The sequence below is a fragment of the Bufo gargarizans genome, chromosome 7 (assembly GCF_014858855.1).
Source record: "Bufo gargarizans isolate SCDJY-AF-19 chromosome 7, ASM1485885v1, whole genome shotgun sequence".
In the NCBI taxonomy this organism is placed as follows: Eukaryota; Metazoa; Chordata; class Amphibia; order Anura; family Bufonidae; genus Bufo; species Bufo gargarizans.
Window position 1 is genome coordinate 40502207 of NC_058086.1, and position 23231 is coordinate 40525437.

The following is a 23231-nucleotide window of genomic DNA, read 5'->3' on the forward strand; positions in this document are numbered from 1 at the left end:
TCCGCGAGAGCAGCAACCACTCTTGTGTAATGGATTTGCGTAACAGAGGAGGGTCCCATGTTAAAGGGGTTATCCAAGACCTCTAATGCCCCCCATATGCCCAGGCTCCTCACAGAGATTGCACTTACCTCGCTCCCCGCGTCACTTCTGATGCCGACATGGCCACCGCTGCATCTCCTCGTTGCGTGGATGAAAATATCTGGCGTGGGAGGAGGGGACAGCCAATAGCAGGCTGGGATGAGAATAACATCATGGGTGACACTAAGGAGGCTCATCCCCGTCGCGGCCTGCTATTGGCTGTACCCTCTGTCGTCGGAAGTTTTCATCCGTTCGATGGGGAGATGCAGCGGTGGCCGTGCCGGCATTAGAAGGGACGCGGGTGCTGGGGAGCCGGGGTAAGTACAATCTGTGTGAAGGGCCCGGGCGTATATAAATGCTTTGTTTATGGCATTCTGATATCTTGTGGAGACAACCCCTTTAAAGGTAAATTATAAAATATCTGAAGGTAAGAGTTTCGTTGGTATCAGGATTAATCTTTTTCCACTATACTATTCAAATCTGAAATTTGTCTTGAAAATTGAAAACAATACAAAGACGACGGGAGTCCTTGAGGGATTTATGTTGAGTGCATCAGCCAAACAATTGAGATGCTGAAATATATTGAAGTTTAGTGAAGCCTTTACGAGGGGAATGGAGAAGCAGCGACCTCAGCATTTGCTTTTAAATAGAAGTCTATATCAATTTCTATGGGTGGCAGAGCACTCCGGGTCCGGGTCAGATTTGGGGTCTTGTTTACTTCCACTTGATTTAATATGAGGGTATCTCAAAAGAACACGCTGCCTGCTGACAAATGAGAGGCTTCTGCTTCAGCTTCTTCAGGAAAAATAATAGCCGACCTTTCACCTTCTTCATTTTCAGGACAAAATACTCACAATTACTATTGCTAAACGCCAATTAAACTTTAAAAAGTCCATTTATACACGGATTACGCGCTGGCCAGCGTTCACATTGATTTTTCTGCCATGTGAATGATGAGAAAAAAAGACGGAAAATGCAAAAAATCAGGAGAGGGGAAAACTCTGTTTCAGCCTTTGCAAAAAAATAATAATCCACTAAAGAGTATCAACTCCTACTTAAAGGGGTTGTGCCACCAAAAATATTCTATAGTTTTAAGTCAGCTCCTGGATCTGAATACTTTTGCAATCGCATGTAATTAAAAATTTAGTATAGCCAGTGAGTTATTCAATAAAATGTATCAATACACTACGTGCAGAATTATTAGGCAAATGAGTATTTTGACCACATCATCCTCTTTATGCATGTTGTCTTACTCCAAGCTGTATAGGCTCGAAAGCCTACTACCAATTAAGCATATTAGGTGATGTGCATCTCTGTAATGAGAAGGGGTGTGGTCTAATGACATCAACACCCTATATCAGGTGTGCATAATTATTAGGCAACTTCCTTTCCTTTGGCAAAATGGGCCAAAAGAAGGACTTGACAGGCTCAGAAAAGTCAAAAATAGTGAGATATCTTGCAGAGGGATGCAGCACTCTTAAAATGGCAAAGCTTCTGAATAGGGATGAGCGAACTCGAACTGTATAGTTCGGGTTCGTACCGAATTTTGGGGTGTCCGTGACACGGACCCGAACCCGGACATTTTCGTAAAAGTCCGGGTTCGGGTTCGGTGTTCGTCGCTTTCTTGGCGCTTTTGTGACGCTTTCTTGGCGCTTTTTGAAAGGCTGCAAAGCAGCCAATCAACAAGCGTCATACTACTTGCCCCAAGAGGCCGTCACAGCCATGCCTACTATTGGCATGGCTGTGATTGGCCAGAGCACCATGTGACCCAGCCTCTATTTAAGCTGGAGTCACATAGCGCCGCCCGTCACTCTGCTCTGATTAGCGTAGGGAGAGGTTGCGGATGCGACAGTAGGGCGAGATTAGGCAGATTAACTCCTCCAAAGGACTTCACTTGATTAATCGATCGATCTGCAGCTGTGGATCATTGAGCTGCTGAAATTCAAATGCTCACTCACTGTTTTTAGGCTGCCCAGACCGTTTGTCAGTCACTTTTTTCTGGGGTGATCGGCGGCCATTTTGTGTCTTGTGCGGTGCTGCGACCAAGTGCATCCAAGCTGCGACCAAGTGCATTTAACCCTCAATGGTGTGGTTGTTTTTTGGCTAAAGCCTACATCAGGGTGAAGCTGTCACACCAAGTGCATTTAACCAGCAATAGTCTGTTCATTTTTTGGCCATATACTACATCAGGGGCAAGCTGCGCCTGTCACCAAGTGCATTTAACCCTCAGTAGTGTGGTTGGTCAAGCTGTGACACCAAGTGCATTTAACCAGCAATAGTCTGTTCATTTTTTGGCCATATACTACATCAGGGGCAAGCTGCGCCCGTCACCAAGTGCATTTAACCCTCAGTAGTGTGGTTGGTCAAGCTGTGACACCAAGTGCATTTAACCAGCAATAGTCTGTTCATTTTTTGGCCATATACTACATCAGGGGCAAGCTGCGCCCGTCACCAAGTGCATTTAACCAGCAATAGTGTGGTTATTTTTTGGCCATATCCCAGTCTAATTCTGTCACTAAATCCATACCGGTCACCCAGCGCCTAAATACTAGGCCTCAAATTTATATCCCGCTAAATCTCTCGTTACCGCTGTCCTGTTGTGGCTGGGAAAGTTATTTAGTGTCCGTCAAAGCACATTTTTTGTTCTGGGTTGAAGTACAATTCCCAATTTAGCAATTTCATAATTTAGTGGTTCCTGCTATATCAGAGCTATTTGAAATCTATCCCTAAAAGGGTATATAATATTCAAGGTGCACATTGGGTCATTCAGAATAACTTCACACACACCCGCTACTGTGCATTTCCAAGTCTAATTCTGTCACTAAACCCATACCTGTCACCCAGCGCCTAAATACTAGGCCTCAAATTTATATCCCGCTAAATCTCTCGTTACCGCTGTCCTGTTGTGGCTGGGAAAGTTATTTAGTGTCCGTCAAAGCACATTTTTTGTTCTGGGTTGAAATACAATTCCCAATTTAGCAATTTCATAATTTAGTGGTTTCTGCTATATCAGAGCTATTTGAAATCTATCCCTAAAAGGGTATATAATATTCAAGGTGCACATTGGGTCATTCAGAATAACTTCACACACACCCGCTACTGTGTATTTCCAAGTCTAATTCTGTCACTAAACCCATACCTGTCACCCAGCGCCTAAATACTAGGCCTCAAATTTATATCCTGCTAAATCTCTCGTTACCGCTGTCCTGTTGTGGCTGGGAAAGTTATTTAGTGTCCGTCAAAGCACATTTTTTGTTCTGGGTTGAAATACAATTCCCAATTTAGCAATTTCATAATTTAGTGGTTTCTGCTATATCAGAGCTATTTGAAATCTATCCCATAAAGGGTAGATCATATTGAAGGTGCACATAGGGTCATTCAGAATAACTTCACACACACGCTACTGTGCATATCCCAGTCTAATTCTGTCACTAAACCCATACCTGTCACCCAGCGCCTAAATACTAGGCCTCAAATTTATATCCCGCTAAATCTCTCGTTACCGCTGTCCTGTTGTGGCTGGGAAAGTTATTTAGTGTCCGTCAAAGCACATTTTTTGTTCTGGGTTGAAATACAATTCCCAATTTAGCAATTTAAAAATTTAGTGGTTTCTGCTATATCAGAGCTATTTGAAATCTATCCCTAAAAGGGTATATAATATTCAAGGTGCACATAGGGTCATTCAGAATAACTTCACACACACGCTACTGTGCATTTCCAAGTCTAATTCTGTTAGTAAATCCATACCGGTCACCCAGCGCCTAAATACAAGGCCTCAAATTTATATCCCGCTGAATTTGAATACAATACATTGGGCCAAATAATATTTTTGTTGTTGTGGTGAACCATAACAATGAGGAAAACATCTAGTAAGGGACGTGGACGTGGACATGGTCGTGGTGGTGTTAGTGGACCCTCTGGTGCTGGGAGAGGACGTGGCCGTTCTGCCACATCCACACGTCCTAGTGTACCAACTACCTCAGGTCCCAGTAGCCGCCAGAATTTACAGCGATATATGGTGGGGCCCAATGCCGTTCTAAGGATGGTAAGGCCTGAGCAGGTACAGGCATTAGTCAATTGGGTGGCCGACAGTGGATCCAGCACGTTCACATTATCTCCCACCCAGTCTTCTGCAGAAAGCGCACAGATGGCGCCTGAAAACCAACCCCATCAGTCTGTCACATCACCCCCATGCATACCAGGGAAACTGTCTCAGCCTCAAGTTATGCAGCAGTCTCTTATGCTGTTTGAAGACTCCGCTGGCAGGGTTTCCCAAGGGCATCCACCTAGCCCTTCCCCAGCGGTGAAAGATATAGAATGCACTGACGCACAACCACTTATGTTTCCTGATGATGAGGACATGGGAATACCACCTCAGCATGTCTCTGATGATGACGAAACACAGGTGCCAACTGCTGCGTCTTTCTGCAGTGTGCAGACTGAACAGGAGGTCAGGGATCAAGACTGGGTGGAAGACGATGCAGGGGATGATGAGGTCCTAGACCCCACATGGAATGAAGGTCGTGCCACTGACTTTCACAGTTCGGAGGAAGAGGCAGTGGTGAGACCGAGCCAACAGCGTAGCAAAAGAGGGAGCAGTGGGCAAAAGCAGAACACCCGCCGCCAAGAGACTCCGCCTGCTACTGCCCTCCGCCATCTGGGACCGAGCACCCCAAAGGCAGCTTCAAGGAGTTCCCTGGCATGGCACTTCTTCAAACAATGTGCTGACGACAAGACCCGAGTGGTTTGCACGCTGTGCCATCAGAGCCTGAAGCGAGGCATTAACGTTCTGAACCTGAGCACAACCTGCATGACCAGGCACCTGCATGCAAAGCATGAACTGCAGTGGAGTAAACACCTTAAAACCAAGGAAGTCACTCAGGCTCCCCCTGCTACCTCTTCTGCTGCTGCCGCCTCGGCCTCTTCTGCTGCTGCCGCCTCGGCCTCTTCCTCCGCCTCTGGAGGAACGTTGGCACCTGCCGCCCAGCAAACAGGGGATGTACCACCAACACCACCACCACCACCTCCGTCACCAAGCGTCTCAACCATGTCACACGGCAGCGTTCAGCTCTCCATCTCACAAACATTTGAGAGAAAGCGTAAATTCCCACCTAGCCACCCTCGATCCCTGGCCCTGAATGCCAGCATTTCTAAACTACTGGCCTATGAAATGCTGTCATTTAGGCTGGTGGACACAGACAGCTTCAAACAGCTCATGTCGCTTGCTGTCCCACAGTATGTTGTTCCCAGCCGCCACTACTTCTCCAAGAGAGCCGTGCCTTCCCTGCACAACCAAGTATCCGATAAAATCAAGTGTGCACTGCGCAACGCCATCTGTGGCAAGGTCCACCTAACCACAGATACGTGGACCAGTAAGCACGGCCAGGGACGCTATATCTCCCTAACTGCACACTGGGTAAATGTAGTGGCAGCTGGGCCCCAGGCGGAGAGCTGTTTGGCGCACGTCCTTCCGCCGCCAAGGATCGCAGGGCAACATTCTTTGCCTCCTGTTGCCACCTCCTCCTTCTCGGCTTCCTCCTCCTCTTCTTCCACCTGCTCATCCAGTCAGCCACACACCTTCACCACCAACTTCAGCACAGCCCGGGGTAAACGTCAGCAGGCCATTCTGAAACTCATATGTTTGGGGGACAGGCCCCACACCGCACAGGGGTTGTGGCGGGGTATAGAACAACAGACCGACGAGTGGTTGCTGCCGGTGAGCCTCAAGCCCGGCCTGGTGGTGTGCGATAATGGGCGAAATCTCGTTGCAGCTCTGGGACTAGCCAATTTGACGCACATCCCTTGCTTGGCGCATGTGCTGAATTTGGTGGTGCAGAAGTTCATTCACAACTACCCCGACATGTCAGAGCTGCTGCATAAAGTGCGGGCCGTCTGTTCGCGCTTCCGGCGTTCACATCCTGCTGCTGCTCGCCTGTCTGCGCTACAGCGTAACTTCGGCCTTCCCGCTCACCGCCTCATATGCGACGTGCCCACCAGGTGGAACTCCACCTTGCACATGCTGGACAGACTGTGCGAGCAGCAGCAGGCCATAGTGGAGTTTCAGCTGCAGCACGCACGGGTCAGTCGCACTACAGAACAGCACCACTTCACCACCAATGACTGGGCCTCCATGCGAGACCTGTGTGCCCTGTTGCGCTGTTTCGAGTACTCCACCAACATGGCCAGTGGCGATGACGCCGTTATCAGCGTTACAATACCACTTCTATGTCTCCTTGAGAAAACACTTAGGGCGATGATGCAAGAGGAGGTGGCCCAGGAGGAGGAGGAGGAGGAAGAGGGGTCATTTTTAGCACTTTCAGGCCAGTCTCTTCGAAGTGACTCAGAGGGAGGTTTTTGGCAACAGCAGAGGCCAGGTACAAATGTGGCCAGACAGGGCCCACTACTGGAGGACGAGGAGGACGAGGATGAGGAGGAGGTGGAGGAGGATGAGGATGAAGCATGGTCACAGCGGGGTGGCACCCAACGCAGCTCGGGTCCATCACTGGTGCGTGGCTGAGGGGAAAGGCAGGACGATGACGATACGCCTCCCACAGAGGACAGCTTGTCCTTACCCCTGGGCAGCCTGGCACACATGAGCGACTACATGCTGCAGTGCCTGCGCAACGACAGCAGAGTTGCCCACATTTTAACCTGTGCGGACTACTGGGTTGCCACCCTGCTGGATCCACGCTACAAAGACAATGTGCCCACCTTACTTCCTGCACTGGAGCGTGATAGGAAGATGCGCGAGTACAAGCGCACGTTGGTAGACGCGCTACTGAGAGCATTCCCAAATGTCACAGGGGAACAAGTGGAAGCCCAAGGCCAAGGCAGAGGAGGAGCAAGAGGTCGCCAAGGCAGCTGTGTCAATGCCAGCTCCTTTGAGGGCAGGGTTAGCATGGCAGAGATGTGGAAAACTTTTGTCAACACGCCACAGCTAACTGCACCACCACCTGATACGCAACGTGTTAGCAGGAGGCAACATTTCACTAACATGGTGGAACAGTACGTGTGCACACCCCTCCACGTACTGACTGATGGTTCGGCCCCATTCAACTTCTGGGTCTCTAAATTGTCCACGTGGCCAGAGCTAGCCTTTTATGCCTTGGAGGTGCTGGCCTGCCCGGCGGCCAGCGTTTTGTCTGAACGTGTATTCAGCACGGCAGGGGGCGTCATTACAGACAAACGCAGCCGCCTGTCTACAGCCAATGTGGACAAGCTGACGTTCATAAAAATGAACCAGGCATGGATCCCACAGGATCTGTCCGTCCCTTGTCCAGATTAGACATTAACTACCTCCCCTTAACCATATATTATTGGACTCCAGGGCACTTCCTCATTCAATCCTATTTTTATTTTCATTTTACCATTATATTGCGAGGCTACCCAAAGTTGAATGAACCTCTCCTGTGTCTGGGTGCCGGGGCCTAAATATATGCCAATGGACTGTTCCAATGTTGGGTGACGTGAAGCCTGATTCTCTGCTATGACATGCAGACTGATTCTCTGCCGACATGAAGCCAGATTGTCTGTTACCGGACCTCTCTCCTCTGCCTGTGTGCTGGGCCTAAATATCTGACAATGGACTGTTGCAGTGGTGGCTGACGTGAAGCCTCATTCTCTGCTATGACATGCAGACTGATTCTCTGCTGACATGAAGACAGATTCTCTGTTACGAGACCTCCCTCCTCTGCCTGGGTGCTGGGCCTAAATATATGCCAATGGACTGTTGCAGTGGTGGGTGACGTGAAGCCTCATTCTCTGCTATGACATGCAGACTGATTCTCTGCTGACATGAAGCCAGATTCTCTGTTACGGGACCTCTCTCCTCTGCCTGTGTGTGTGCTGGGCCTAAATATATGCCAATGGACTGTTGCAGTGGTGGCTGACGTGAAGCCTCATTCTCTGCTATGACATGCAGACTGATTCTCTGCTGACATGAAGCCAGATTGTCTGTTACGGGACCTCCCTCCTCTGCCTGTGTGTGTGCTGGGCCTAAATATATGCCAATGGACTGTTGCAGTGGTGGCTGACGTGAAGCCTCATTCTCTGCTATGACATGCAGACTGATTCTCTGCTGACATGAAGACAGATTCTCTGTTACGGGACCTCCCTCCTCTGCCTGGGTGCTGGGCCTAAATATATGCCAATGGACTGTTGCAGTGGTGGCTGACGTGAAGCCTCATTCTCTGCTATGACATGCAGACTGATTCTCTGCTGACATGAAGCCAGATTCTCTGTTACGGGACCTCCCTCCTCTGCCTGGGTGCTGGGCCTAAATATATGCCAATGGACTGTTGCAGTGGTGGCTGACGTGAAGCCTCATTCTCTGCTATGACATGCAGACTAATTCTCTGCTGACATGAAGCCAGATTCTCTGTTACGGGACCTCTCTCCTCTGCCTGGGTGCTGGGCCTAAATTTATGAAAATGGACTCTTACAGTGGTGGGTGACGTGAAGCCAGATTCTCTGCTATGGGACCTCTCTCCAATTGATTTTGGTTAATTTTTATTTATTTAATTTTTATTTTAATTCATTTCCCTATCCACATTTGTTTGCAGGGGATTTACCTACATGTTGCTGCCTTTTGCAGCCCTCTAGCTCTTTCCTGGGCTGTTTTACAGCCTTTTTAGTGCCGAAAAGTTCGGGTCCCCATTGACTTCAATGGGGTTCGGGTTCGGGACGAAGTTCGGATCGGGTTCGGATCCCGAACCCGAACATTTCCGGGATGTTCGGCCGAACTTCTCGAACCCGAACATCCAGGTGTTCGCTCAACTCTACTTCTGAAGCGTAATCATCGAACAATCAAGCGTTTCATTCAAAATAGTCAACAGGGTCGCAAGAAGCGTGTGGAAAAACCAAGGCGCAAAATAACTGCCCATGAACTGAGAAAAGTCAAGTGTGCAGCTGCCAAGATGCCACTTGCCACCAGTTTGGCCATATTTCAGAGCTGCAACATCACTGGAGTGCCCAAAAGCACAAGGTGTGCAATACTCAGAGACATGGCCAAGGTAAGAAAGGCTGAAAGACGACCACCACTGAACAAGACACACAAGCTGAAACGTCAAGACTGGGCCAAGAAATATCTCAAGACTGATTTTTCTAAGGTTTTATGGACTGATGAAATGAGAGTGAGTCTTGATGGGCCAGATGGATGGGCCCGTGGCTGGATTGGTAAAGGGCAGAGAGCTCCAGTCCGACTCAGATGCCAGCAAGGTGGAGGTGGAGTACTGGTTTGGGCTGGTATCATCAAAGATGAGCTTGTGGGGCCTTTTCGGGTTGAGGATGGAGTCAAGCTCAACTCCTAGTCCTACTGCCAGTTTCTGGAAGACACCTTCTTCAAGCAGTGGTACAGGAAGAAGTCTGCATCCTTCAAGAAAAACATGATTTTCATGCAGGACAATGCTCCATCACACGCGTCCAAGTACTCCACAGCGTGGCTGGCAAGAAAGGGTATAAAAGAAGAAAATCTAATGACATGGCCTCCTTGTTCACCTGATCTGAACCCCATTGAGAACCTGTGGTCCATCATCAAATGTGAGATTTACAAGGAGGGAAAACAGTCCACCTCTCTGAACAGTGTCTGGGAGGCTGTGGTTGCTGCTGCACACAATGTTGATGGTGAACAGATCAAAACACTGACAGAATCCATGGATGGCATGCTTTTGAGTGTCCTTGCAAAGAAAGGTGGCTATATTGGTCACTGATTTGTTTTTGTTTTGCTTTTGAATGTCAGAAATGTATATTTGTGAATGTTGAGATGTTATATTGGTTTCACTGGTAAAAATAAATAATTGAAATGGGTATATATTAGTTTTTTGTTAAGTTGCCTAATAATTATGCACAGTAATAGTCACCTGCACACACAGATATCCCCCTAAAATAGCTAAAACTAAAAACAAACTAAAAACTACTTCCAAAAATATTCAGCTTTGATATTAATGAGTTTTTTGGGTTCATTGAGAACATGGTTGTTGTTCAATAATAAAATTAATCCTCAAAAATACAACTTGCCTAATAATTCTGCACTCCCTGTATAGCGCCACCTGTTGTTCTTTTCCTTATTTCTTGTCCATCTCACTGAGGTGGTCGCACATGCTCAGTTTAAATCTTCAAAGGCCACCAGCCACAGTTCCGGAAAGGACACAACCTCTGAGCTGCAGCAATGAATGGGGAGATCTCTGGATCCATGTGAGGTACAGGGCTGGTTCTGGCTTTGTTAGAAAGAGATTGTCATGTACTATATGATGTCTGATTCTCATTTTTTTTATATCAATCATGGGATAAGATAGGGGGTTGTACAGGATTGGAAGATTATGGTGGTTTCTCCTTAACACGGCGCCACACCTGTCCACAGGTTGGGTATGGTACTGCGGCATCACTCCATTGAAGTAAATGGTACTGAACTGCAATACCACATGCAACCTATGTGGCGCTGTTTCAGGAAGAAAACAATCATGATTTCCTAATCCTGTAGGTCCCCTTTAATAGAATGAGCGTAAAAATATCTGGGTTGGGGCCCCTCTTGTGGTTGTATCAGCATCAGTTTTAATGGACACACAGTACTCATAAATACAAACACACGCTGAGGTGACAACGCATGACACGAGACATGACATAAGTCACGAGACGTGGCACTGACTGACCCTTTTTTAAAGAAGTAACTGCGCTACAATTGTTTCCTCTGCTTTCTCCTCCAAGTAAACAATAGTTGGAAAATCTCTTTAAGTAAAGGATAAAGTTTAACCCTTAGGATAACGGAGGTTTTTTCGTTTTTGCATTTTCATTTTTCTTCCCTATTTTGTTTGAGCCATAACTTTTTTTATATTTCCAGTCACATAGCTGTATGAGGGCTTATTTTTTTGCGGGACAGGTTGTACTTTCTAATGCCGCCATTAATTATGGCATAAAATGTAGTGTGAAGCGGTAAAAAAATGGAATTGGAAAAGAACGCAATTCCTCCACCGTTTTATGGGTTTTGTTCCCACGGCATTTCATTAATGGCAAAACTGACCCATGCATCTCATTCTCTGGGTCAGTACGATTACAACGATACCCCATATGTATAGGTTCTTTATGTCTAAATAGTGTAAGAATAAATTAAAACTTTGATAATTAAAAAAAAAAATTACATCACCATATTCTGACCCCCATAACTTTTTTATACTTATATCTACTGAGCTGTTTAGAGGCTCATTTTTTGTTGAACAATCTGTAGTTTTTATTGATACCATTTTTTATTGTGTGTGACTTTTCGATCACATTTTATTAATTTTTTGGGGGTAAGAGAAGCAATAAAAAAATGGCAAATCGGCCATTTATTATTATCATTATTATTTATTATTAAAGCACCATTCATTCCATAGCGCTGTACATATGACAAGCGGTGCACAAACATAATACAGACAATTGCACTAAGCATGAACAAGACGAGTTACAAACTGGTACAGAAGGAGAGAGGGCTTACAATCTATATATTTTTGACCCTTTTTTCCATTACGCCATTCGCCGTATTGGAATATTTTTTTTTCTATTTAAATAGTATGGGCATTTTCGGTCGCGGTGATACCCATGATGTTTATATTTATTGTTATTTAGGTATTTATTTTTTAATTATACGGAAAGGGGGGTGATTTAAACTTTTATATTTTTGATTTTTTATATATTTTTAACATTTTTTTGGTGATGATTTTGTGGCTCATATATGAGCCTATAAATTATGTTTTAGAATTTTTTATTTTGTTCTATCAGGGATTTTTAAAATGCAATTTAAACTCAATATTGCTCATTTCTAATCCTAAATAAAATAAGAATTGCAGCATGAACACTTTCAGCCTTGTCAGCGAGGCTGAAAGTGTTCAGCGCGATTACCGATGCCCCAATTGGCCACACAGGGCATCGGTAGGAAGCCCGTAAGCACGAGCTTCCGAGTTTTTGCACATTTAGATACCCTGATCTCACTTGGTTACGGCATCTAAAGCATTTAATTACCGCGATCAGCATTATTGCCGGTCACGGTAATTAGCCGCAGGTCTCTACTGTTTGAAACGGCCATGCCGCCCACTGCACGTGCAAGCGGGCGCCATGTTTACACATGCTCCAGCGCCATACATGTACCGCGCTGGTAGCAAACGGAATAAAGGGAATGTGTCACCTAGGGATGAGCAAATTATCACATAATACTTTGTTTGAATACTGTACGGAGCAAGCACTCCGTACAGTATTAGACTGTATTGGCTCCTATGAGCCCAAGCTATTACTTCGCAAAGTCTTGCGAGACTTCACATAATAACTTTATAAATTAATTTCTTCTGTAAAAAAACACTTGGAACCGAACCCGATTTCGGGAAATGTTTTTTTACAGTAGAAATTAATTTATGAAGTTATTATGCAAAGTCTTGCAGGACTTGGCAAAGTAATAACCTCGGCTCATAGGGCCAATACATTCTAATACTGTACAGTATTGCTCCGTATAGTATTCAAACGAAGTATTATGCAAATCGACTTCGGATGTTTCATGATTCAATGATTCGCTCATTCCTAGTGTCATCAGAAAATGACCTACTGTTTATATCACGTTTTTATGGTTAAAATGTTTTGAAAGAATTTTTGATGATCGTATTTTTAATTTTCAAGGTAAATATTTAAACAAAACCCATAAAATCCTGCAGTTTTTGCACTGGAACTTTCCCATAGGAGTCAACAAGGTCCCCTCCTGACCATCGTGTCTATGGCCCATGGAGCTGGTGTAAAGCAATTCTCATAATGCTTTCTAAATGCTCAGGCAAGATGGCCACCCCCCAAAATCATGTTCAGGAAATAGAATAAATAAATCTAAAATCAGAAAATGAAAACAGATTAGAAAAAAAGAGACTAAGAAAAAGTATACAGGCCAACAGACTACGGATCTGCCAGTCTAGACAACCTAGAAACAGTCTGAAATACAGGATTTATGCACCCATTCACTGTTAGCAAGCAGAGATACTGAAATGGTGAAGACATGAAACACTGTCTTATAATGTATGGAAGGCAAGTACGCACATAGAAACCTCAATATCCCACACATGAGCGACCATCGCTCTGTCCTTTCCTCCTGATATATGAAAATAGGGGCCACTGGATCAATTATCAATGACAATGAAATAATGAATCACCTCGTGATTTCCCGCAATCGTTGCAATGTGCAGTGCGGTGAGTGCGCCATAGCCAACCTGCTGAATATCTGCTCCACCGTGTAGTAATGCCGTAAGTATCTCCGAGTTGTCCTAAAATGTGAAAAAGATATTTCATTGCATTATTTCAATACAATTGAAACATTGTATTACCGTGAATTCTGAGGTACGGGAAAAGATAGACTTAACATGACCTAGGTGCATAAAAGTTTACTAAACTATGATAAAAGAGAGATAAGAGAGATAAAAGGTATACATAAGACATACAAAAGAGAACATACAGCGAAAAGTAACAGTCACCAAAGCCGTGAACAAATGAGCGAGTTCCCCATCGACCAATTCCCAACCCTATGCTATACATGGACGGTGGTTAACTTACATGAAGCTGTCCTGCAGTGGTAACACACCTCTCTGCTGTTCCATATTGTCAGCTCCGAAATCTGCTTGTCCTGTGTGAATCTCCTGCAGGGTTGGGTCTGGTCCTCTGCTGCCAGGCCTGAGTGAGGGGCAGTACTAAACACAAGCCCCTCTTCTGCTCTGATACTGAGACACCAGTGCGGGGGCTGCTGGACGGTCTAACTGCACTTCAGCCAGGCACACAATGGAGTCCCTCGTTACAAGTTTAATGTGCGCCTGGCTGATGTCATTTGGGGCCCCACTGCAGCCCCGCACTGCTGGCTCAAAATAACCATAAAAACAAGCTGCCATTGTAGTGAAAAATACAGCTATTGGCCAGAAATTCGGGGAAATGTGCTTGTAGTTCGGGGCCCAAGCCCCAAATCTACAAGCCTAGCAATGCCCCTGGGAGACAGTAATATTATAGTTATATTCTTGTCAAATTTCTTTTTATTTGAAAAAGGCACAAAGTTATGTAAAAGAACATACATCTCATGTACCAGACGCAGCTGGGTATAAGCGTAATCAGCATATACAGTATATCCCAACGAAGGCATACATAACTCCAACATTAATAACCTGTGTAAACAGATATCTGGTGGTGGTGGTGGGGGGGGGGGGGGGTCGACAAGACAAGGGGAAGATGGAACCGGAGAAGGGGGGGGGGGGGGGGGATAGGGTCAGGTAGATGTCAATCATGCATTATATCATGTATTATAAGTCAATCATGTATTATAAGGTTTGTCAGGACACAGCCTAGAATTTGCGATATTGCTTCCAGGGGGACCATATTTTGAGAAATGCCGCCCTAGAGTGGTTTTCCCAGTGGGCTAGCTCCTCAAATCGGAATATTTGATCAATTTTCTCGGTCCACATCACCTGCGAAGGGGCCGCGTCATTCTTCCAGAGGAGAGGGACCAGTAGTCGGGCCGCTGTTATAAGCATGGTGGGTAGGTTTGACTTTGAAGGGGTAAGCGTGCTATTAGGGCACCAAAGTAACAGAAGCTTTGCATCTAACTTAACCTGAGTATTGCATATCTTATTAATAGCTGCCGCCACTTCAACCCAAAAACGCTTGATCTTCTCGCAACTCCACCAGATGTGAGATAAGGAACCAGGACCTCCTCCACACCTCCAGCAATTGTCTGGGATAGCGGGATTAAGCTTGTGAAGGAATTCAGGCGTTTTGTACCATCTTGTAAGTAATTTATAAGAGTTAGCTTGAATCGTAATGCAGCGGTTGAATCCGTGCGAGTGTGTGAGGATAAACGCTTTCTCAGGTTCCGATAGTGTTATGGACAATTCTTTTTCCCAGGCAGCTAGATACCACAGATCTGGAGGCGTGGAGGAGAGCAGCTCCTTGTAAAAAGTGGAGAGAGGTCTATTTGGGCGAGTAGTGTTAGAGAGTTTCCCTTCTAACCACGAGGGATCCGTAGTGGGCCTAGGGAGCGCTGTTAAGCCCGTCAAATCTTTTTTGAAAGCCATGACCGACAGGAAAGAGGCGCTCTGAACACTCGAGATCGCGTCTATTTTGCTCCAGTCTAGAGCACCTGATTCAGTCGTGATGTCTTGTAGTTTGAGGCCGGATAACAATGCCCAAATTCCCGAAGCCCTAGATATGGTAGGATGAATATATGCCTGCAGCAGTTGCAGAGGAAGGTTCAAACTAGGAAACTGGAGAGTAGAGGAGCTATAGAGTTTGGACCACTCTGTTAATAAACCCTTCCATAAGGGCGAGGCAAACTTATTATTGGCGGTGCATTTACGTAAGCCCCAAAGAACCAGTTTATCATTGTATGAGAGCATATTGCATTCCAGTCGGGAGACAAGGCCGGGGGGACGCCAAGATAGGAGACTAAGGGCTCTATTTAGCATAGACGCCCTATAATAGAGGTACATGTCAGGTAGGCCGAAGCCACCCAACCTTCTCTCCCGAGTGAGAATGGCATACGCCAGTCTAGGGGACTTGCCTGACCACACGAATGCTGAGAAGACTCTGCGGACCTCCACAAAGAAGGAACGGGGTATCCAGATAGGAAGTGTGGGGACAATAAAAGCTTTGAGGTAATTCTTCCGTCCTATCCATGAGATAAACGGGAGCTTTAGAGAGTGTAGGTGAGATCTAATGGATTTGAGCAAGGGGGCCTGATTCAGCTCGAAGAGCTCCTCTGGGTTTGCTGAAATGTTAGTACCCAGAAATGGGATTGACTTAGGGGCCCACGAAAAGGCAGTGGAGCCTTTAAGCGTGTCGATAAAAGAGGGTGGACAAGAGATATTAAGGGCCTGTGACTTAGTATAATTAATTATAGTTATATTCTTGTACATAGGAGCAGTATTATAGTAGTTATATTCTTGTACATAGGAGCAGTATTATAGTAGTTATATTCTTGTACATAGGAGCAGTATTATAGTAAGTATATTCTTGTACATAGTGTGGGGTTTCGCTCTGGTACACAGGATTAGTGGACGCAGTATCGAGGCAACAACAAGTCCTTTGGATCAAACAGTGTTTTTTTCACACTTTAGGCAAGTGACAAAACAAGCAGTCACATTCAAGCAAAAAGTCACCTTGCGGTGTTAGTGTTAATAAACACCATGCAGCAATTCTGCCTCAAAGAATCCTTGCTGATAGCAGCACCAACCTGTTTTCACACCAAACAGGTAGCAAGCCTTTATCCAGACACAAGGCTCCCAGATCCCAACACAGAGACCTCGCTTCTGAGCCCAGCTGCCTATTTAAGGACAGCCAGGTGCTGCCAAATCCCGGACCGGAACTTAAAATACGGTCCGGTACTTGACCTCACCTGGCTGTAAATCAGACCAGAAGCATATGCTGGGAGGAAAATACCTGTTTTCCCAGACAAAACCTCTCACTGTGTCACATACCCCCCCCCCCCCATTTGTTCAACCCTGAGGGGGTGAACACATGCCAGACAGTGTACCCGGGACAGGGCATTTGCATTTCCCTGTAACTGGCCTTCCCTGTGTTTTGTAGGGAGAGAAACCATCGGGTGACCCGGACATTTCTGTCCTTAGCCTGGCTCATCCACTTCAGAGGGGAGTGGTCAGTCACCAGGCGGAATTTTCTCCCCAATAAATAATAGCAGAGAGATTCTAGTGTCCACTTGATGGCCAGGCACTTTCTCTCCACTATACTATACCGGGTCTCGGCTGGGGTGAGCTTATGGCTGAGGAAGACAATGAGATGCTCCTACCCGTTGACTTCCTGAGACAGTACAGCACCAAGGCCTACTTCGGAGGCATCGGTCACCAAAACAGGGGACCCGCACAAGGCTGACTTCAAAGCAGAGAAAGCCTCTTCCGCCCAATCATCCCAGTGAACCATCATTGACTTGTGTCCCTTCAAGAGTCCTGTCAAGGGACAGCTAGAGTAGCAAAGTGGGGAACAAACCTCATACAATAGCCCACCATTGCCAGGAATGACTTTATTTGCCTAGTGGTGACAGGTCGGGGACAATTCCGTATCGCCTCTATTTTGTTCACTTGGGGTTTGATGACTCCGTGCCCAATGACATATCCCAGGTACTTAGTCTCTTCTAACCCTATTGCACATTTTTTGGGGTTAGCGGTTAGGCCAGCTTTCCGAAGGGAATCCACTACAGCCTGCACTTTGGGTAGGTGACTTACCCTGTTGGTACTGTGGATGACAATATCGCCCAGGTAAGCCGAAGCGTACCGACGATGTGGATGAAGCACGATGTCCATTAGTCTCTGAAAAGTGGCGGGGGCGCCATGCAGACCAAAGGGTAAGACCTTATATTGATACCTCTCCTCAGGGTTAATGAATGCAGTTTTCTCTTTGACAGCCTCCGTTAAGGGCACCTGCCAGTACCCTTTCGTGAGGTCCAAAACAGAAAAATACCGGGCTTGTCCTAACCTCTCGATGAGCTCATCCACCCGGGGCATGGAATACGCATCAAATTTGGAAACCTTGTTACGTTTTTGAAAGTTGTTACAAACCCACAACGTCCCGTCCGGCTTGGGTATCAATACTACAGGGAGTGCAGAATTATTAGGCAAGTTGTATTTTTGAGGATTAATTTTATTATTGAACAACAACCATGTTCTCAATGAACCCAAAAAAACTCATTAATATCAAAGCTGAATATTTTTGGAAGTAGTTTTTAGTTTTAGCTATTTTAGGGGGATATCTGTGTGTGCAGGTGACTATTACTGTGCATAATTATTAGGCAACTTAACAAAAAACAAATATATACCCATTTCAATTATTTATTTTTACCAGTGAAACCAATATAACATCTCAACAGTCACAAATATACATTTCTGACATTCAAAAACAAAACAAAAACAAATCAGTGACCAATATAGCCACCTTTCTTTGCAAGGACACTCAAAAGCCTGCCATCCATGGATTCTGTCAGTGTTTTGATCTGTTCACCATCAACATTGCATGCAGCAGCAACCACAGCCTCCCAGACACTGTTCAGAGAGGTGTACTGTTTTCCCTCCTTGTAAATCTCACATTTGATGATGGACCACAGGTTCTCAAAGAGGTTCAGATCAGGTGAACAAGGAGGCCATGTCATTAGTTTTTCTTCTTTTATACCCTTTCTTGCCAGCCACGCTGTGGAGTACTTGGACGCGTGTGATGGAGCATTGTCCTGCATGAAAATCATGTTTTTCTTGAAGGATGCAGACTTCTTCCTGTACCACTGCTTGAAGAAGGTGTCTTCCAGAAACTGGCAGTAGGACTGGGAGTTGAGCTTGACTCCATCCTCAACCCGAAAAGGCCCCACAAGCTCATCTTTGATGATACCAGCCCAAACCAATACTCCACCTCCACCTTGCTGGCGTCTGAGTCGGACTGGAGCTCTCTGCCCTTTACCAATCCAGCCACGGGCCCATCCATCTGGCCCATCAAGACTCACTCTCATTTCATCAGTCCATAAAACCTTAGAAAAATCAGTCTTGAGATATTTCTTGGCCCAGTCTTGACGTTTCAGCTTGTGTGTCTTGTTCAGTGGTGGTCGTCTTTCAGCCTTTATTACCTTGGCCATGTCTCTGAGTATTGCACAGCTTGTGCTTTTGGGCACTCCAGTGATGTTGCAGCTCTGAAATATGGCCAAACTGGTGGCAAGTGGCATCTTGGCAGCTGCACGCTTGACTTTTCTCAGTTCATGGGCAGTTATTTTGCACCTTGGTTTTTCCACACGCTTCTTGCGACCCTGTTGACTATTTTGAATGAAACGCTTGATTGTTCGATGATCACACTTCAGAAGCTTTGCAATTTTAAGTGCTGCATCCCTCTGCAAGATATCTCACTATTTTTGACTTTTCTGAGCCTGTCAAGTCCTTCTTTTGACCCATTTTGCCAAAGGAAAGGAAGTTGCCTAATAATTATGCACACCTGATATAGGGTGTTGATGTCATTAGACCACACCCCTTCTCATTACAGAGATGCACATCATCTAATATGCTTAATTGATAGTAGGCTTTCGAGCCTATACAGCTTGGAGTAAGACAATATGCATAAAGAGGATGATGTGGTCAAAATACTAATTTGCCTAATAATTCTGCACTCCCTGTATAGGACTGGCCCACTCACTTTTTGACTCCTCAATGATTTCTAGCTGCAACATTAGCTGCACCTCTTCCGATATGGCTTGTCGCCGAGCTTTGGTGTACCCGGTATGGTTTAATCTGACTTTTGCCTGAGGCTCAGTGACAATGTCATGCTGGATTATGGAAGTGCGTCTAGGGAGGTCCAAGAACACATCGTTGTTCCGACTAACGAACTCCCTGGCCTCCTGAGTCTGTTTAGAGGAGAAGCCATCAGCAATTTTTACTGTGGCAGCCGCCTCTCTTGCATCAGACAGAGGGGCCAGTATCTCTTCTCCTAGAAAACCCAGCCGCGGGCTGTCTTCTGTACAGGTTTCCCTATCTTTCTATGGTTTGAGTAAATTCCCATGATAAACCTGCTCTGACTTTTGCTGCCCTGGCTGGTGTACCTTGTGGTTTACATCTCAAATTTTCTCAAGTACCTCGTAGGGCACCTGCCACCTAGCCAGGAACTTACTGTCCATGGTCGGCACCAGAACCAAAACCTGATCACCCGGGTTAAAGATCTGGACCCGAGCCTGCCGATTATATACCCGACTCTGGGCTCGCTTAGCTGCCTCCATATTAAGTCATCTGTTCCAAGTGGGTCTGATGGAAATGAGCGGAGCATGAGTGATTGTGACAGTGATGTGGGAAAGCGTGTGATCCATTCCCTACCATGCAGCCATGAGTTTGCCCATCAGGGGGATGAGAGTTTCAGACGACCGACATATGCTGAGGTGGTCTCTAGAAAGAAAAATACTCAGTGTTCAGAAAAGGATCAGAGCTCCTTGAGTATCATTAAGTTTCTAAATGTCACTGTGCCCAAATTCGCTAAAAAGGGTTCTCCTTAAATTGCCAATCACTTAGAACTGTATCAGTCCACTATGGATTCTTTAAAATTGTATTCTGATGCGGACAGGATCAGATTGCTACCACAGGCATTTGATGGTAAATATCGCAACTACTTTATTTCATGTAGGCCTCTTTCACATGGGCGTGTGTGCCCCGTGGCCGTGCTGCGGCCCGCAATGCACGAGCACAGTCCGTGGGGCACCTGCAGCGTATCGCGGACCCATTCACTTCAATGGGTCGGCGATCCGGCCGTTCCGCAAAAAGATAGGACATGTTCTATCTTTTTGTGGAACGGATGTACAGGAAGAAACCCCACGGAAGCACTCCGTAGTGCTTATGTAGGGTTCCGTTCCGCACTATTCTGCATCTCCGGATTTGCGGACACATTGAAGTAAATGGGTCCGTATCCATGATGTGAAATGCCCACGGAACGGCGCCCGTGTATTGCGGATCCGCAAATGCGGTTTGCAATCGGCAACGGGGCGCACACTCCAGTGTGAAAGGCCTTAGGGAGAGGGGAATTCAGTATTGGCAGGATGTTTTGCACGAGGTCAAATTAGAATTCGGCCCTTACCGTACTGTGACTGCTGCAAAACGTGATATCTATAAACTCACATGTAGACCCAATCAAAGTCCCAGGGAATTCCTCCCTATCATTAAAAATGCCTATGGGTTGGCGTACAGATCCCCAAACTGGGAATCTGAGGAGTTCAAACAACTGTTTTATGATGTAATGCCCATGCAAATTAAGCTTAGCTTGGCTAGAGATCTTGATCTCAAAGCTCCCTTGGACAGGTTGGTGACGGCTGCCACCTCACTGTATAATATCAGTGAATGCCATGCTACAGTTGAGAGGAGATACAAAAGGTCCCCAGAACAAAACGTAAAAGAAGCTAAGGTAAACCCTAGCTTCAAATTTGAAACGCAGCCACGTAAGTACCCTCAGTCTACAGGACCTGTCCAACAAACCCAGCAACAACAGGTAGGACCCAAGAAAACAAAACCTCAGAACCCCAATAGGGGTCCCCAGGGATACAGGTGCTGGAACAACAGGCCCAGACAACAGAAGGAAAGTAGGCCTGAACCCCCTACTTCACCTAGAAGTCGGTCACCCACTTCTAATAAGGGCACACCACAAGTCCAAACTGTGCGCAAATCAAACAATCGATTCGATCAGTTGGCAGATCAAGTGGAAAACAGTCTTTTTTAGGGGCAACTGCAGGTCCCAGCCCAGCCCCATAGCGTTCTTGACTCTAAAATTGAGGCCAAGGAGGATATGTCTAACATGTCTATCTTGCAGTCTAACCATGTTGATCCAGGCACTAATGTGTCTTGTCCAGTGAGTGATCCCATTATCTCTGTGTCCAGTTGCGAGCTGCCGTCTGTAAGCCGTGATTTGATTCAGTTTTCCCCAAAGGTGGGGGCTGCTACTGCTCCTGCGTGCCGCAGGAGTTCCAAGAATTCACAAGAGGTTGCGACGCTGCAGAAAGGACAAATCCTTAACAAGTGTCAAATAAATGAAAACCCTAATTTCTTATGTGATTTATTTCAGGTTGAAGGCCAATATTTTCTTGATTCTTATCTACAAGATGAACTTATCGGGCCAATCAGGGGTTTACTTGACATAGGATCACAAGCCACTATATTGTCATATAGTTATTTCCAACAAGTATTAGATGTGACCAGTGGCGACTCTAGGATCAATATATAGGGGGGGCACAGAAGATACACAGTCAAAAATGGGGGGGCACTAATAATTTTCGCCAGCTAATCATACTACTGAAAAATACTAAAGCAGCCGCTTCCCCTGCAGCTACGCCCCTGATGCCGGGGTAATATAATTAAGGGGTATCAGGGTACATTGGGTATAATATAACTGAGGAGGGCTATCAGACATTATAAAGAGGTAATACAGCTTACATTACCCCTGTATTACGTCCCTGATAGGATAGCACTCCTCAGTTAGGTTACCCCTGTATAATGCACCCTGCTACCCCTTAGTTATATTATATAACTAAGGGATATCAGGGTACATTACACAGGGGTAATATAACTGAGGAGGGCTATCATGGGACATTATACAGAGGTAATGTAAGCTATATTTCCACCGTATAATGCCCGATAGGCCTCCTGAGTTATATTACCCATGTATAATAACGTACCCTGATACCCCTTAGTTATATAACCCCGCTGAGATCATATAACTAAGGCCTCATGCACACGACCGTTGTGTGCATCCGTGGCCGTTGTGCCGTTTTCCGTTTTTTTTCACGGACCCATTGACTTTCAATGGGTCCGTTGAAAAATCTGAAAATGCACCGTTTGGCATCCGCATCCGTGTTTCCTGGCCGTGAAAAAAATATGACCTGTCCTATTTTTTTCACGGCCAACGGTTCACGGACCCATTCAAGTCAATGGGTCCGTGAAAAATCACGGATGCACACAAGATTGCCATCCGTGTCCGTAAACCGTGTCCGTTTTTTCCTATCATTTCTATGGCAAACTTGACTTAGATTTTTTTTTTTTTCATTTTTTCATGTCTGTGGATCCTCCAAAAAACAAGGAAGACCCACGGACGAAAAAATGGTCACGGATCACGGACCTACGGACCCCGTTTTTGCGGACCCTAAAAAAAAAACGGTCGTGTGCATGAGGCCTAAGAGGTATCCTGGTACATAATTTTACAAGGGTAATATAAGTTACTCAGGAGCCCTGTCAGGCATTATACGGTGGTAATATAAGTTATATTACCCCCCTGTATAATGTACCCTGATTACCCTCAGTTATATAACTGAGGGGTATCAGTCAGGGGACATTATGGGTTATATTATAACTAAGGGGTATCAGGGTACATTATACAGGGGTAATATAACTAAGTTATAGGGGTAACCATATCATCAAGGACAGGTTGAGGAGGGGCTGGGCACAAACCAAGCAGGAGGGAGGGCAGGCCATGAGGCGAGGTAGTGGGGGTATAGGGGTACATTTTTGTTTTAAACTTTTTAGCAGGAGCAGAGAGAACTCAGAGTCAGAACATGAAGGCAAGGCAAGGCACTCACTGGCAGCCTGGCAGGCGGCATATTACCCTTGTATAATGTACTACCAATTATACCCTAAGTTATAGGGGTAACCATATCATCAGGGATAGGT

The 23231-nt window shown here is 45.8% G+C and overlaps 1 protein-coding gene across 3 annotated transcripts in view; it reads right to left on the minus strand.

Annotated features, from left to right (window-relative positions):
- LOC122943020 (serine/threonine-protein kinase TNNI3K) overlaps positions 1–23231 on the minus strand; it is a 228599-nt gene that overhangs the window by 169215 nt on the left and 36153 nt on the right. For all 3 annotated transcript variants that reach the window (XM_044300379.1, XM_044300378.1, XM_044300377.1), the window contains one exon: positions 13233–13343. In XM_044300379.1, the coding sequence (XP_044156314.1) occupies positions 13233–13343 (111 nt within the window). The remainder of the gene's footprint in view (positions 1–13232; positions 13344–23231) is intronic.